This window comes from Theobroma cacao, chromosome 1, assembly GCF_000208745.1.
Source record: "Theobroma cacao cultivar B97-61/B2 chromosome 1, Criollo_cocoa_genome_V2, whole genome shotgun sequence".
In the NCBI taxonomy this organism is placed as follows: Eukaryota; Viridiplantae; Streptophyta; class Magnoliopsida; order Malvales; family Malvaceae; genus Theobroma; species Theobroma cacao.
The window spans coordinates 34,189,786-34,203,931 of NC_030850.1; the positions used below are offsets into that span (position 1 = coordinate 34,189,786).

General features: G+C 31.8%; 1 protein-coding gene across 4 annotated transcripts; it reads left to right on the top strand.

The window, feature by feature from the left end:
- Nucleotides 2,341-6,752, top strand: LOC18614075. 4 transcript variants are annotated; one of them, XR_001926667.1, is made up of 11 exons: nt 2,341-2,620; nt 2,707-2,977; nt 3,119-3,220; nt 3,314-3,396; nt 3,478-3,594; nt 4,201-4,303; nt 4,392-4,977; nt 5,159-5,355; nt 5,620-5,761; nt 6,443-6,496; nt 6,670-6,752. XR_001926667.1 is itself a non-coding variant. In XM_018115461.1 (10 exons), exons 1-9 carry the CDS (start codon nt 2,502-2,504, stop codon nt 5,734-5,736), a joined length of 1,695 nt encoding a protein of 564 aa, XP_017970950.1. In that variant the 5' UTR covers nt 2,341-2,501; the 3' UTR covers nt 5,737-5,761; nt 6,443-6,640. The 4 variants fall into 4 exon arrangements, 3 of the variants coding, with proteins under 3 accessions (XP_017970950.1, XP_017970954.1, XP_017970945.1); XM_018115461.1 differs by lacking the exon at nt 6,670-6,752 and having other exon boundaries at nt 6,443-6,640; XM_018115465.1 differs by lacking the exon at nt 6,670-6,752 and having other exon boundaries at nt 6,458-6,640.

A 14,146-nucleotide genomic window follows, 5' to 3' on the forward strand; every position in this document is an offset into this window, starting at 1 on the left:
TTCAACATCCTAGCACTTAGAGAGGACGAGGAAATTGGAAATCATCGTGGCTATTGTTTTGGGCACCAAAATAATTTAACTGATAGATATGTACCTTGGCTATATATCAACGAGATTAGCCAAGCAATACTTCCCCCCTTACCATATTTCTTTTTGCCCATCAATCTCTTTTTCTCTGTACCAAATCCATGAGAGAAAGGGATAGGGGTTAACAGTTTATAGTGGGAGGGGATGTGCCACACTAGTGAAAACTAGGGGGCACACCACTACAATTAGGAGTTAATGCCAGGTGTCACAATCATTGTACCTCATAGCTAACGCTTTCTTTTTATCTTTTGGGCTACTTTTAAAATGGGGCAAAGAAACAAAATTAAACATATAAAACATTATTGTAACTAAGTCCATGCCGTGGCATGGAGCAATCGCCAGTGGCAAGCTCCCTTCATCTTTTCTCTTTGTTTTGGGTGACTGGGATAATTCAAGCAAAACTTATCATTCCCTTTTTAATAATTACTTATAGTCATGATAGTAAATCCAAATTATTTGTAGTTCACTGTCCTTATTTGTAATTCCCTCTCATCTTTTCTCATGAATCATGATTCATGAACTTGGGGGCCGGGAAAGAAGGGGAACTGCTATTCGTCGTTTAACTTTAAACCTTCGTTTCTGCGGCCTCCATCATTAGGGCAGATAAATGCTAGCCCTTTCTGTGTTCCAAGTCCATAGACACGATCATATAAAAACGCTGAAATTTGATCTAACTCTTTCTTGGATGGAAGCAACTCCTTAAAAGAGGACAAAAGTACATCCGACAAGGGCAACGAGTTCATTGACATATTCAACGAAACCATCAATCTCATTCCACTCTTCATTTCGAGATACGAGCACCAGAAAAATAAGATACCCAATTTTATTTTATTTAATTTTTTGGGTGGATACATTTTTACATTTCGAAAATATTGATGCTGATTCTTGTCCATCTTCACTTCAAGAATAACTACAAACAGTTTTTAAATTTATAATTTTGTTACACGCAGGTCGTACTAGTATGATTATATTAAACCCATGATCTTATAAACCTTAATCATAAGTTTAACAATTCTATATATGATATTAATACTCACTACAACAAATTTGACCAAATACAACATATTATTAAAATGTGCTACTAAAAATATTGTTAATAACACTTTTTTTTTATGATTTTTAAAACTTTTTGTAAATCTAATCTTATTATATAAATTTTTAGATATATTATGAATAAAATATAACGACAGGAATTGCATATACTAGCAAAAGTTTCATTTCTTAATATTGTTACTAAATGTGAAAAAAATGAAGTCAAAAGTTTAAATAATTACACCTTTTAAATTTTTACCATAAAAAATATATATTACCCAAAAACGTGTGATTAAAACTCAATTTTTTTGTAGTGATTATACAAAATATAAGTGAGTTTTGATTTCTAGAATAATTGTATCCACATGATTAAAATATGAAAATTTTGTATTTTAAACATATTTAACACATTTAAGATAAATTTAATCAATCGTGTATTGAATATCTTGTGACCCGTTAATTATCATTTTGATTAATAGTGTATACGTGTTTACCTAACACATTATGACTTGTTTGACATATAAATAGTTTTTTTTTTATTATGGTTAATGATGATGGTAGTGGATTTATTGTTTTTAATGAATATTATTATTTTATTGTAATCATTTTTATGAATATTAATTTTAAATTTGAATAATGAGATTATGCTGTATTTGTAATTGTATACATTTTAATTTAATTGTGTTTAAAATTTTAATCTTATTAATCGTTTAAATAAATTATATATCGTGTCGTGTTATATAAAATTTAATTCAACCTTTTTAATAAATGTGTTAAGTATGTACACGTCTTATACGTTTAGTAAACATGTCTATATTCATATTTAAGATCTTCACATGTTTAATTAATTGTGCCGTATTTATATTTATTGTCTAACTCATAATAATATCTTATATTTCTTTATCCTTATAACTCCATTTAACCTGTCTTTAAAAAAAAAAAAAATCCATATAACTCATAAAGAAAAAACGACGAAGATCAAAGCCCAGCCCAATCATTTTAGAGGAGAGATCGTCAGATCACAAGTAATAGCATTTTTGGACGGTGACGATGAAGTTTGGGCCTTGTCTGGATTTTGTATACATCCAAATGGTCCATTATAACTCTGGAGAAGAGATGGCGAAGAACAAAGCCCAGCCCAACCATATCAGAGCACATTTTGTTTTTCTTTAAAAAAAAAAAAACGAAAGGAAGATTTTTAGAGCCAACCAACGAAAAAAATCATTTTCCCTCCTCTTCCCGCCTTCGTGGCGCCACTAAGATATTTTTTCAAATCCCGCTCCATTTTCCCGAGAAAAAGGAGCGAGAAACCGAAGAGGAAAATAGGAAGAAAAAAGAAAAAAACCAGAGCCACGAAGCAGACGGGGAGAGAAACCGGAGAAATGATCGGCGATAACTCCTTTTCCAAAACCATATGCTCCATCTGCTACGAAGATCTCAAGCCAATCGTCGAAGATCTCCAATCCATCTCCATTTGCGGCCACGTCTTCCACGAGCTCTGGTCAGTATTTGCGCACCTACTTATTAATCACTAATATTCAAACGAATTTTTTCTGAAACGGCGTGTTTTCTTTTCTGGAACCGTAGTTTACAGCAGTGGTTTGAGTACTGTACAAATTCTACGAAGAAGTACAATTGTCCTGTTTGCAAGCAGCGTTGTGTAGGGCACAATGCGACTCGTCTTTATTTTCAATCAGTTGGGGATCAATCCAATTCGTTATGCTCCCAAAAGTTGATCGATCGTGAAGAAGATGCGGAGGCATTACGTTGTGAAGTGAAGAGATTGCTTGTCAAAGTGTCGGGGCTTAGTTCAGCCATAGAGCGTAAAGAAAAGGAGCACGAAGAAATCAACGAAGAGGTAATTTTGGCTTAATCTTTTTTTTTTCTGTAATTAGGAGAAAAAAATTCTATGCTATTATAAGTTAAATTGGAATTTGAATTGAAATTTTCGATTTTTCCACTTTCAATTTCTCTAATCCCTTGCATTTTGGAGTTTTAGCTATGTCTTTGCAAGGAGCAGATAAAGAAGGAAGCGGTGTTGAAGAATGAAGCCTTAAGAGAAAAGGCATTCATTCAGCAAAAGCTTAATTCGAAGTCTGAGGTAGTACTATCATATATACAATTGGGAAAATTATCTTCTTGTACAATTCATTTAAATGAAATTTGTTTTTCTTTTTTGGATGCAATTGTGCAGGAGCTTACTATATCAAATTCGGAATGTTCAAGGCTGGAGCAAAGGAATATGGCACTAGCCAAGGAACTCGCTGTACTTAAATTGTGAGTACATAGTAGTCTTTTTGTTACTTGGATTGTAATTTATAATATTCCTTGCTTACTTGTTTGTATGGTTTATGCTAGGGTGTCGGATCTGGACCTGGAGCAAGATGAGATTTTAAAGCTTGCCTCACTGGGTAATGAAGCCAATAGCCATGATACGATAGATAATCTTATTCGATCATTGGCCAGTCATAAAAAGTAAGTCGATTGCCAGCCTGAATTTTAATAGTCTATATGCTTATCTTTTCGATCAATATTGTTGGTGTCTAGCTATGTGTTCTGGATTTGACGAATTTTACAGGCTCAGCCTTTTACTGGGTTAACTTGCTGAAGAGTTAGGATTTATCATTACATATTGGAAGTTAATACCGCTCATCAATGATGCTCAGTTGGCTATCCACTCCTGATCTGGATAACTTTAATTTTTCCTCCTTACATTGGAGGATAAAATTATCATACCTTGATCCATCTCAAGTGCTCACTAATGCATTGGGTCATCGGATGGTAGTAGACTAAAGTAGTTGAAGAAAAAAAAAGGAGGTTCTAGGATAACATATCTGCTCATCTTTCTCATGGTATCTAATTCAAAGGCACAGGGTAAGCAAATGCAAAAGGATTTATAGTGGTATTGTTTTTCTCCTGATGTTCTCCCTTGGTTATGATATTGGAGCACTAATCTTTTTTCATAATAAGTTAGATTGCTGTAGTTGTTTTTTCCATTTCATTTTTTAAGCATTATTGATGGTTCAGTCTATTATATTTACGTGTGCACTTTAATCTTTGACAATGCTCAAACTTCAACAGGAGCTACAAAGAATTGATGGCCAAGTGCAATCTTCTTGGTAGAGGTGAAGCTCGTTTGCAGAAGAAACTTGAGAAAGCAAAAGAGAAGATAGGCAAACTGAAAGTGAGTCTGATATGAAGCATTATATGTATCTTGTTCCATGAGTGCTGTAATGTTGCTGAAAAGTTCTTTTGTTATGTGGTTTCATCAGACAAGAATCCAGGAACTGGAGACATCTATTGAAGTGAAAGATAATGAAGATTTGAGGGCTCTTAAAGCTTCAAAGAAGACTGATCGAAGGGCTATTGTAGATGATAATTCTAAGACTTTGATTGCCAAAAATTCTTCAACAGAACATCAGATGCAACAACCCATTTTACCTTTAAATAACTTGGATTTGAGTGGAAGATCACCCAAAGATTCATCATGTTTGATGAAAGAAAACATCCATTTTGGTAGTCCTATATTTGCAAATCATACTAGAGAAGGTTCAAGTACTGTGGTTCTTGATGAAGAGAGAAATCCTTTAATGGGTGAGAATGCATATAGGCATTCAAGTCCTGATTTGAAATGTCGAAATGGTGAGAATATTGTTCAAGAGCCTGCTCCATCAATGTCAAAGGCAGTTTCTGATGTTAATGGAGTAGCTGCAGCCTGCAGGCCAGATAGCCTGGTTGGATTTTCAGGATCAAGAACATGTTCAAGTACTGATAAGAGTGCCACGCTTGCTGCTGCAACAAAGCCCATGTTCAACATTAAAACAGAGACTCCATCTTCACTTCCACTTTCCGAACATGGTATTTTTGAGATTGATCAGTAGGTTTCTAGGGTGTTGATTAAGCCAAAGTATAACAACTAACAAGTGCATTGATCTTCTCTGTTTAATTTGGAACTGCCTTCCACATTGTCCTTTCTCAACAGAAAATTTGTATTTGGCATTCTTACACCGGTTTTTTTGGAACATTTGAATATCTCCAGGGAATATTTGTTTCTCTGGTGGATTGCTAGGTCCTGATGGAACAAAGTGGCATTTAGGTAAATGGTGCAAGCGTGGCAAGATGCTCGGATCAATGGCCACACAAGGTTTAACCAAAAGTAGTGGTGATTTAATTGCTGTTGGTGCTGACGGGAGAGGTGGTAGAATCAAAGTTATGCGATCTGTGAATCATTCATTGGTGGGTTCAAAAACTAGTTCTTCATTCAATTTACTTAGTTGAAAAGCATAGATCAGTTTACAGTAGCTACTTTAACTTGATGATAAAATTTTATCTTTGATAATACTATTGACAATTTCACCCTTGATATGGTAAAGCAGAATATTTTAAAAGATATAGTAGCATTTGGATGGATCATGCATGTTTATCCCAAGCGTGGTGGTAGGGTGGTTCTTTACCTGTTTATATACCGTCCATGACATCTGATTTCATCCGTTGATGCAGGATGATAAGCAGAATTCACTCAGTGCAAAGAGATTAAAATATGGAGCTAAAACAAATAGTTTGCAGTCTCAGGGGTGCTTGCAGATAGAACACTTCTTTGGAAAGAGCCGTTTTTGATTAAAAGTAGAAGGCACAGCCCATGGTAGGTCTTTGAAGACTCCTATTCAATTTGTATGACCACTAAAAGAAGCAGTTAGTTTGCAACTTTGCTAACTGACATTATGGAGTTCACCACCCATATAGTGCAGGGTTAACTGCCCTCTACAGTCTAATGAGGTGGCGCAGTGGTTATAATTTATTTAAACTGCCGTGTAAAGTGGGGTGTCAAGTGACAGAGTTCCTCGGATTCCTTTGGTGTAAACATAACAGAGTTTGTTAATTAATTACGAGCATTTAACCTCTAGATAGGTTTTTTTTTTTTTAATTTAATGATCGAATAGTTGTTAGTCTTTTAATGCTTGTTAAATTTTAGAACAGGTATCTAATCTAAAAGCAATTGGCAATAGGTGGAGAGACGTGTTATAGTTATATGCTTAACATACTCTTAACTTAAGAGATGTGAGATTTTTTTATCATCATTTTAATAATACCTATTAATTTTTTTTTATCATCACTTTAATAATACTTATTAATTCTGAAGGGTAGATTATTAAGTAGCTTAAAAGTGACCCTTGTTTTTCGTAAATCATAATAAGGTAGCAGGGGAGACTGCACAATGTTTTTTTCTCGGGGTGTGAAAAATATGGAGGCAGATAAAGCAACATGCTTTGTTAAAGGACGAAAGGAGGAAAACTTATACACTATTTGCTATGTTTTGACGCAGCGTGAATTTGTGCAGGGGAATGATGCATGCAACGAGGAAGAAGAGAGTTTGCTCGTAAGTTAATATAAACCAGTTCAATTATACACTGTATCCGTTTATTCTTTTGAATCTTTCCCTGTTGAATGACTGCCCTACACGACATGAGAAAAATGTGGGCTGTGGCTACCGGGCTATTAATGAAAATGCTATTTTACTTCTTATGCTGTTATTGGTATTGGCTTCCCAAGTTTGACGAGTGAGGCCTGGATGGATAGACTGAAACATGAATTACGAAGTTGGGGGAGAATTTATTGATTCTTTATGCAAGAATTCCGATGGCTTCATTTAAGGTAACGTTTCCTAACAAAACTGGTAGGCCTAGGTCTTAAAACATTGTCAATTTACTGTCTTTCCTTGGGGGCTTTGAATGTCTATTGAACACGTGTTGCTGAATTTTTCTCTGATTTCGACCTGCACAAATAATCTTACCTCATAATGCCAACCGAATTTATTGTAAGTTTAGATAACAATTTGACGAAGTTATGTCTTTATATTAAAGAGCATAAATGGAGCATTTTTAAAAATAATCTTTGAAGATAAGGTGTTTTTAAAAATAATTTTTTTTATAATTTTAATTATTTTTAGTTTAATTTGACAAAATTACTTTTAATGAAATTATACATTATGTATAAAAATATGTTACACGTTATGTATAAAAATATGTTACACGTCATGGTTAAAAAAAATTGTTATACGTCATGTTGAAATTTTTTTTTTTTATTATACGTCATGTTAAAAAATATTATTATTATACGTCATATTTAAAAATATTTTGTTATACTTGCATAAAATGTTGTTATTACTTACCAATTAAAAGTTCAAATCCTCTTAACTCTCTTTATTTCTTTTTGTTTTTTTGACAATTTAGTATCGATTAAAGTGTTTTTAACATATTTTCGAAAATCAAAACATAAATTTTTTTGTCTAAAATATCTATTTTGATTAAAAATAAAAAAATTTTCTTTTGAAAATCTAAGTTTATAAATTTTAAATTCTTGAGTTTAGTGATGTCTAGGTCTCAAATTGATCTAATTAAAAATTATTTCAAACATTTATGATTACTTCTATCATTTTAATTTTATCTAAAATACCTAAAAATTAAAATTTTTAAATAGCCAAGTACATTGAAACTATCGTTTAGTGTTTTGAAAGCGCAGAAAAGAGAAATTTGAAAGTATAGAAGAGAGAAATTGAGAGAGAAAAATTGATAAAATTAAAAAGAACTAAAAGGTGAGAGAGAAATCAAAAACACAAATGAAAAAAAATTGTGATGAATATTTTAATTTATTTAAAATAGTTTCAAAAATATTTTTATCAAGTTATGATTATAATTAAATTTATTTAGATGATTATTTTTAAAATATCTTTATAAAAAAAAATATTTTTTATAATTTTCTCTAATTTTAATTTTATTAGAAGATTGACAATTCCAGAACAAATGCCAGCTCAGAATCAAAAAGGGAGCCAAGGGCTGAGTAAGTGTAAGAAGGAAGAAACGTTGATAGAGATAGTTTCTTGAAAAATATTTGAAGAATGTAGAAGTTAATGACTGTTCTTTATATGCTCTTCAAACAATGAAGTGACGGTGACTGAGACATCTAACTGCCTAGGAGACTTGGACGGAAAAGTTTGAGTCTTTCCGCGTTATTCATCATATACGTATGGCTGCCCCTAGATTGTCGCCCAAAGGTCGTCTGGGATTACTTACCATGGTTGTGGAGTTTATTGCATTTGCACAAAGATTTTTTGGTGGACTGGCTTTGCCATTCACGTTGTTTTTTTTTTCCATTCACGTTGTTTGGAGGTTGTGAATGTTCATTTGTACGGCATTTGTTTTTTAAGTTTCATGCCATTCATCGTGTGAGCAATTAATGCAATAGTAAATATATTTGAGTACCTAGATTATGTGTAGGTTGTTAAATCATTCTAGAAAATGATTTTTTTTGTAACTTTAAAAAACATATTTATTAGAAATAGAAATTCCTTTAAGCGTTCGAAAGATAGTTATTATAATTTATTTTGTTTTAAATTGAAGGCATCATATTTAATAAAGTTTTTGAATTATTTAAAAAAATTTAAAAAAATTTTTATTTTTTATTATGTTAAATTAAGTTTTTATATTTTTTAAGAATTAATTATTAATAATTAATTAATTATTGTTAGTTAAAATATTACTTGATATTATGTCTAGTGATGTTTATATGATGCGATGATATGATTATGAAATATTTTCGTTTTCTATGTCATCATAATGTTAACATCACGTAAGTATAACAATAACAAATATTATTTTGATTAATAATAATTAATTAATTATTCATTATAAAAATTTATTTAATTAAAATAAAGTATAAAATTTGATTGAATATAATAAAAAATAAAAATTTATTTAAATTTTAGAATAGTTTAATAATTTTTTTAATTTTATGTCTAAATTTAATACTTATTGTCCTAAAAAAAATGAATCCGTGTTTCTTCAAAATAAAAGTCTTAAACGAACATGATTCTTAATATTTAATATGTTCCAAAATAATTGAACAATTTTTTTATTTTGGTATAAAATATTGTTAATCATTTATATTATAAAAGTTTTTAAATTGAAATACTTTTGTTTCAAGTAGGATCAGGTGAGAACATTGAAATATAAACAAATAAAAGAGAAAAGAAGTACAAATAAATTGTAGTGGAGATTCACCTTTGTTTTTTTTTTTCTTTCTTTAGCCAGTTTGGACTTTAGTAGGGGAGAGCAAGCTTCGGTTCGATTGATTTTTTATTTGGTTTTTTTTTTTTAAATTGATTAAAAAATTAAACTCTTCTAACCGATCAAACCGCATTGTGTCAAAAGTTGATTTCTATCGATTTTAAGAATTTTATTTCGATCGATTTCGAGTCAGTTTTTGTAGTGAGAATGGAAGAGAACTAACTTGGTTGGTGGTTGCTGGTTTAAGGTATAGTAAAAGGAAGGGAAAAGGGGGTTAGGGGAAAGAATAGTAGCAGCCAACAGATGTGCTACTTTATGGAGGTTTAATGAAGGATAATTTTATCTTTTCTTCTAATAAAAAAAAATATGTCGATTATTCGATCGATTTGAGAGAGAAAGAGTTTTCCCGACGACAAAGTCGATCGGCCAACAAAACCGATCAGAACAACTGACAATTACAACAACAACCATCGATTACAATAACCAATAGTTGCTGTCGGTTGCAACCTACCGCTGCATAGTCTTAGACTTTAGATTCAAGCCGTGGCTGGCAGTCCCAGCCGGTGCGTTTTTGTGGGGTATAAACAAGTTTGTTCAATAGGTTCAATAGTTTCCATTGCGCACGTGCTTTCTCACAAAGTGCTGTACTCGTGGCACTTCATAGGTTCAATAGGTTCAATAACTTGAGCTGTTCAACTAATGGATTTCTTATTATATATTTTATGTGGTATTCATATGAAAAGGAAAGGGGAAGGAAAGAACAATAAAATAAATGGAGGAGAACCGGAAAGACGGGTCTAATTGAACAGCCAAAAACAAATCTGAGCTACACAAACACAAAAAAAGTCAACAACCACCAAAGATAGTTGACCCATTTTGGATAATCAATTGCTGGATTTTCTCTTATTAAGTCATGTTAAGCAACTCTGTTAATTAATTAGTTAAATCTTCAAAAATATATTTTTATTTAACACATTTATTAAAATTTCTGTAATTATAAAAATAATCATGATCAATATTCATTTGTCACGATATTTGAATAAGAATATATCTAAATACACAATACAATTTAATGTATATTTTTTTCATTGCATTGTATTTGCATTTTATCGTTGTGTAAAATAGGTTTTTTCATTCTCATAAATTGTTTTACAATTTAAAAAATATTTTAGTTGACGTAGATCATACAAAAAATATTATAATTACAATAATTTAATAATGAAAAAAAATTAAACTAATTTAAAGGTAAAAAAAATCAACAATAGATAGCCAAATTGATGTCCGTGCAAACTAGTCGAGTTCAATTCAACGATCTAAGTATAGTAGCTGATTTGAAGTATATATAATTACCGCATTGTCGTATTCTTGTAATTATGTGAACTGTATCAATGAAAAGAAATATTAAAAGAAAACGGAAGCATTAAATTGTTCTTGATAGTGTTAGAGTAGTTAATTAAAATGTCTGCTGGAGCTGGACGGGGGAAATATTATTTGGTTTATATATCCTTAACAGTATGGTATTGGTCAAGCTAGCCCATTGATTACGTCTGAACACACTGACTCAATGGGTTTGAACACTTGCCGGCTTCACTCCCAAGGAATGTTGACTCATTCTCTTTAGAATCACGCTTCGGAAAGTCAAAACCAAAAAATTCCCACCTGAAATTTTTTCTTGATCTTATCGCAAAAGGAAAATAAAATTCTTGACTGTAAACGTAATATCAAAGCTTTTTTGACTTTAATTTTCGAAGACGAACTGTCTTTGAAGAAATTTTTTTTAAAAAAAGAAAGACCATATCAATGTCGGAACTTGCCTGCATAAGAAAATGGGTTCCTACTAACACGTTTAGATCTGAAAGTTGATGCTGTAAAGTTGCTCCGACATGTGACCAACCAAGACAGCTTTCCTGGCTTCGGCTCCAAGCAAAGGAAAGTGGAGGGTTTTTTTTTTTTGGATTAAATGCATGAAGTCAAACGAAATCTTTTGCCTCTTTTAAAGTAAAATTTGAAGATTAAAGTACATTGTAAATAAAAATAAATTAATGATGTAGAGGAAAATAATCAACCCTTTTCACCAAACACCCATGGAGGAAGTACAATATTATCTTTTGATCAAATGAAAGGATTTTATTGTGGAAATTTGAATGCTGGTAAATATTTGACTTAGGGCTTCTAGGTTTAAATTTCCACAATAAAATGCTTTCAGCATTGCAGGATTGTTAAGATAAGAATGAACTTAGAATTCTCTTTTTCGTGTACTTCTAGGTTTTTAAAAGAGAAGTCCCTTTCAGCATTGCAGGATTGTTAAGATGGAATAGAATTCTAGCTTGTGTAAGTATTGATATTTGTTTTCATCTCTTACTCAAATGCCAACTGTTCAACTTTTGAAGTCATATATCTTTCACATGCTAGAATTGATTCTCAACTTAGACATAGCGATCAACTGTTCAAATGTTTGAAATTCAATTAGATTCTAGGAGATTGAAGAATAGATTCTAACTTATCTAGCTATTGAAAATTGAGAAAATTGTGAAAATGACCTTTCTAGATAAAAATATTTTAAAAGTAACTATCAAATAAATTTAATTATTTTTAGTCATAACTTAACGAAAATAGCCTTTAAACTATTTCAAATAAATTAAACCATTCATAACAATTTCTCCCCATTTCTCTCCATTTGTGTTTCGGATTTCTCTCTCACCATCTCAGTCTCTCAAATTTTATTGATTTCTCTGTTCGGCATTCGTCTGTTATGCTTCCGATTTTTCTCTCTCACGTTTTCAGAGTTCTCTTTCTTACGCTTTCAAGACACCAAGCACTAGTTTTGACATGCTTTGATGGGTGACTGTTTGAAAATTTTGATTTTTATGTATTTTGGATAAAACTAAAACGGTAGAAATAATCACAAATGTATGAAATAGCTTTTAATTGAATCAATTCAGGACCTAGGTATCAATAAACTCAAAATTTTGAAATTTATAAATCTAAGTTTTCAAAGAATTTTTTTTAGTTAAAGTGGGTGTTTTAGATAAAAAAAATATTTGTATTCTGATTTATGAAAACATGTTAAAAACACTTTAATCTATGTCAAATTATACAAAAAAAGTAAAAAAAAAAAAGTTGAGAGGATTTGAAGTTTCACAGGTTTTTGCACATGGTTTGTCATAGGCTTTTGTATATGGCTTGTCACAGATTTTTGTACATAGTGTGTCACATGTTTTTGTACATGAAGTATGACACGTTAACCATGACTTGTCACAAGTTTTTGTACATGGAGTGTAACACGTTAACCATGGCTTGTTATAGATTTTTATATATGGCGTGTAACATTATAGCGTGTAACTTCATTAAGGGTAATTTTATCCAACTTGACTAAAAATAGTTAAAATTATAAAAAAAGTCATTTTTAAAAATATCTTATCTTTAAGTACTACTTTTTAAAATGCCTCTTGAAAATTTGTGAGCTCATCCGAAACTCATGTGATTCAAACAAGATGGGCTTGAAACTAGGAAGATTGCCCTTCATGATGATAACATATATGTCTAACATTATTACGAAATGACAAAATAAGTAATTAAAACAAGAAGTTAATTTGCTACGCCGTAAAAATGTATCATTTAATTCATGGATTAATTATAACACATTTTACAAGTGAGGTTTATACTTGAAAGCATATGCGTCTACATTATTGATCTACACTGGCAAAGTCTTGGTGGAGACAATAATACTAGCACAAAAGTGGTTTCAGAGACTAAAAGGATAAGATAAGATAACAGCTGGTGCATGACAAGCCTAGGAGTGTTACGGAAATGATAGAGGGGACGAAGTAAATGGGGATAGTCTTTGATTGATTTGATCCATGATAAACGTTAAGTATAAGGCAAAGAAAAAGTGGGAGTGGCGTTTTCTGTTTTTAGGGTGAGTAGAGAGTAACAGCTTCAGTGAATTGAACTTGGAGTCTCTCTCTCTCTCTGTTTTCTCGTTGGTAATAACTCGGAAGCATGGCGATTACAAGAAACGCGTCTCACGTTTTCCATGGCTGAATGCCTAATTCCCGGGCGCCTGATCTCTGACTGACCCGAGGGGAAGAAATGTTGAATCAAATGCGCAAACAAGCCCAACGTGGACGGCTGTGATGATGTATAGTTAATTCATGGAGACGAATATCTGCTTGGATTTCCTACATTTGTTGTTTGGGTTGATGGTCGACGCAAATCCGAAAACGCATTGGTTTTTAGTCAGAAATGAAAAATGCAGATAAGGTTTTGCCATTTCAGGGGAAGACAGGGAGAGGAGTTTTAGCTGAAGCAGGTCCTGGAAAGTGGGAATACGAATTATTAAGGAAAACCATCGTGTTGAGAAATTTGTCTCGTCAAGATCGTGGCAAACTGTGTCATGTTTCGTGAGTTGCTACCAAGCAATTGGAAGGGATAAGTTTTGATGACCGACCAAAACGATATTGAAATAAATGCATATTAATTTTTATTGATTTTCCCTGGATTTAATTTCTTTCAATCCCGTGTGGATCTCCTCCTGTTTCGGGGAAATTTCCATCTTGGAACAAGTGTTACTGAATCCACACAAATTCCTCCATTCCATTCTTTTCCTCTTGGAAAAACAAAAGCCGTGGAGCACCCACAACGAAAATTCCTAAGAGTGTACGGAAACATATTAAAACTTACACTTAGATATATTAGATTTTGACAAATCAACTACGCAGTTTAACGAGGTAAAAAAAAATATATATATATATATATATATCTATATATAGTGATTTTGAAAAAAGAAATAAAAGCTTTCAAAAGAATATTTGTGTATTGATTGAAGACAAGATTATATATGGCATTCGTATTATACAGTCTTCATTTCACAAAAACTGTTTAATAAAAAAACTTAAAATCGTCTAAAAACATTTTAAAAAAAAATTTAGGAACAACTCGTAGACTGGACACTTTATTTAATC

Excerpts from the sequence above, each read along its gene's own strand:
- LOC18614075 (XM_018115461.1), top strand. The coding sequence starts at position 2,502 with ATGATCGGCGATAACTCCTTTTCCAAAACCATATGCTCCATCTGCTAC. Across the intron at positions 2,621-2,706 it reads CACGTCTTCCACGAGCTCTG|TTTACAGCAGTGGTTTGAGT; the intron begins GTCAGTATTTGC and ends CTGGAACCGTAG. Across the intron at positions 2,978-3,118 it reads ACGAAGAAATCAACGAAGAG|CTATGTCTTTGCAAGGAGCA; the intron begins GTAATTTTGGCT and ends TTGGAGTTTTAG.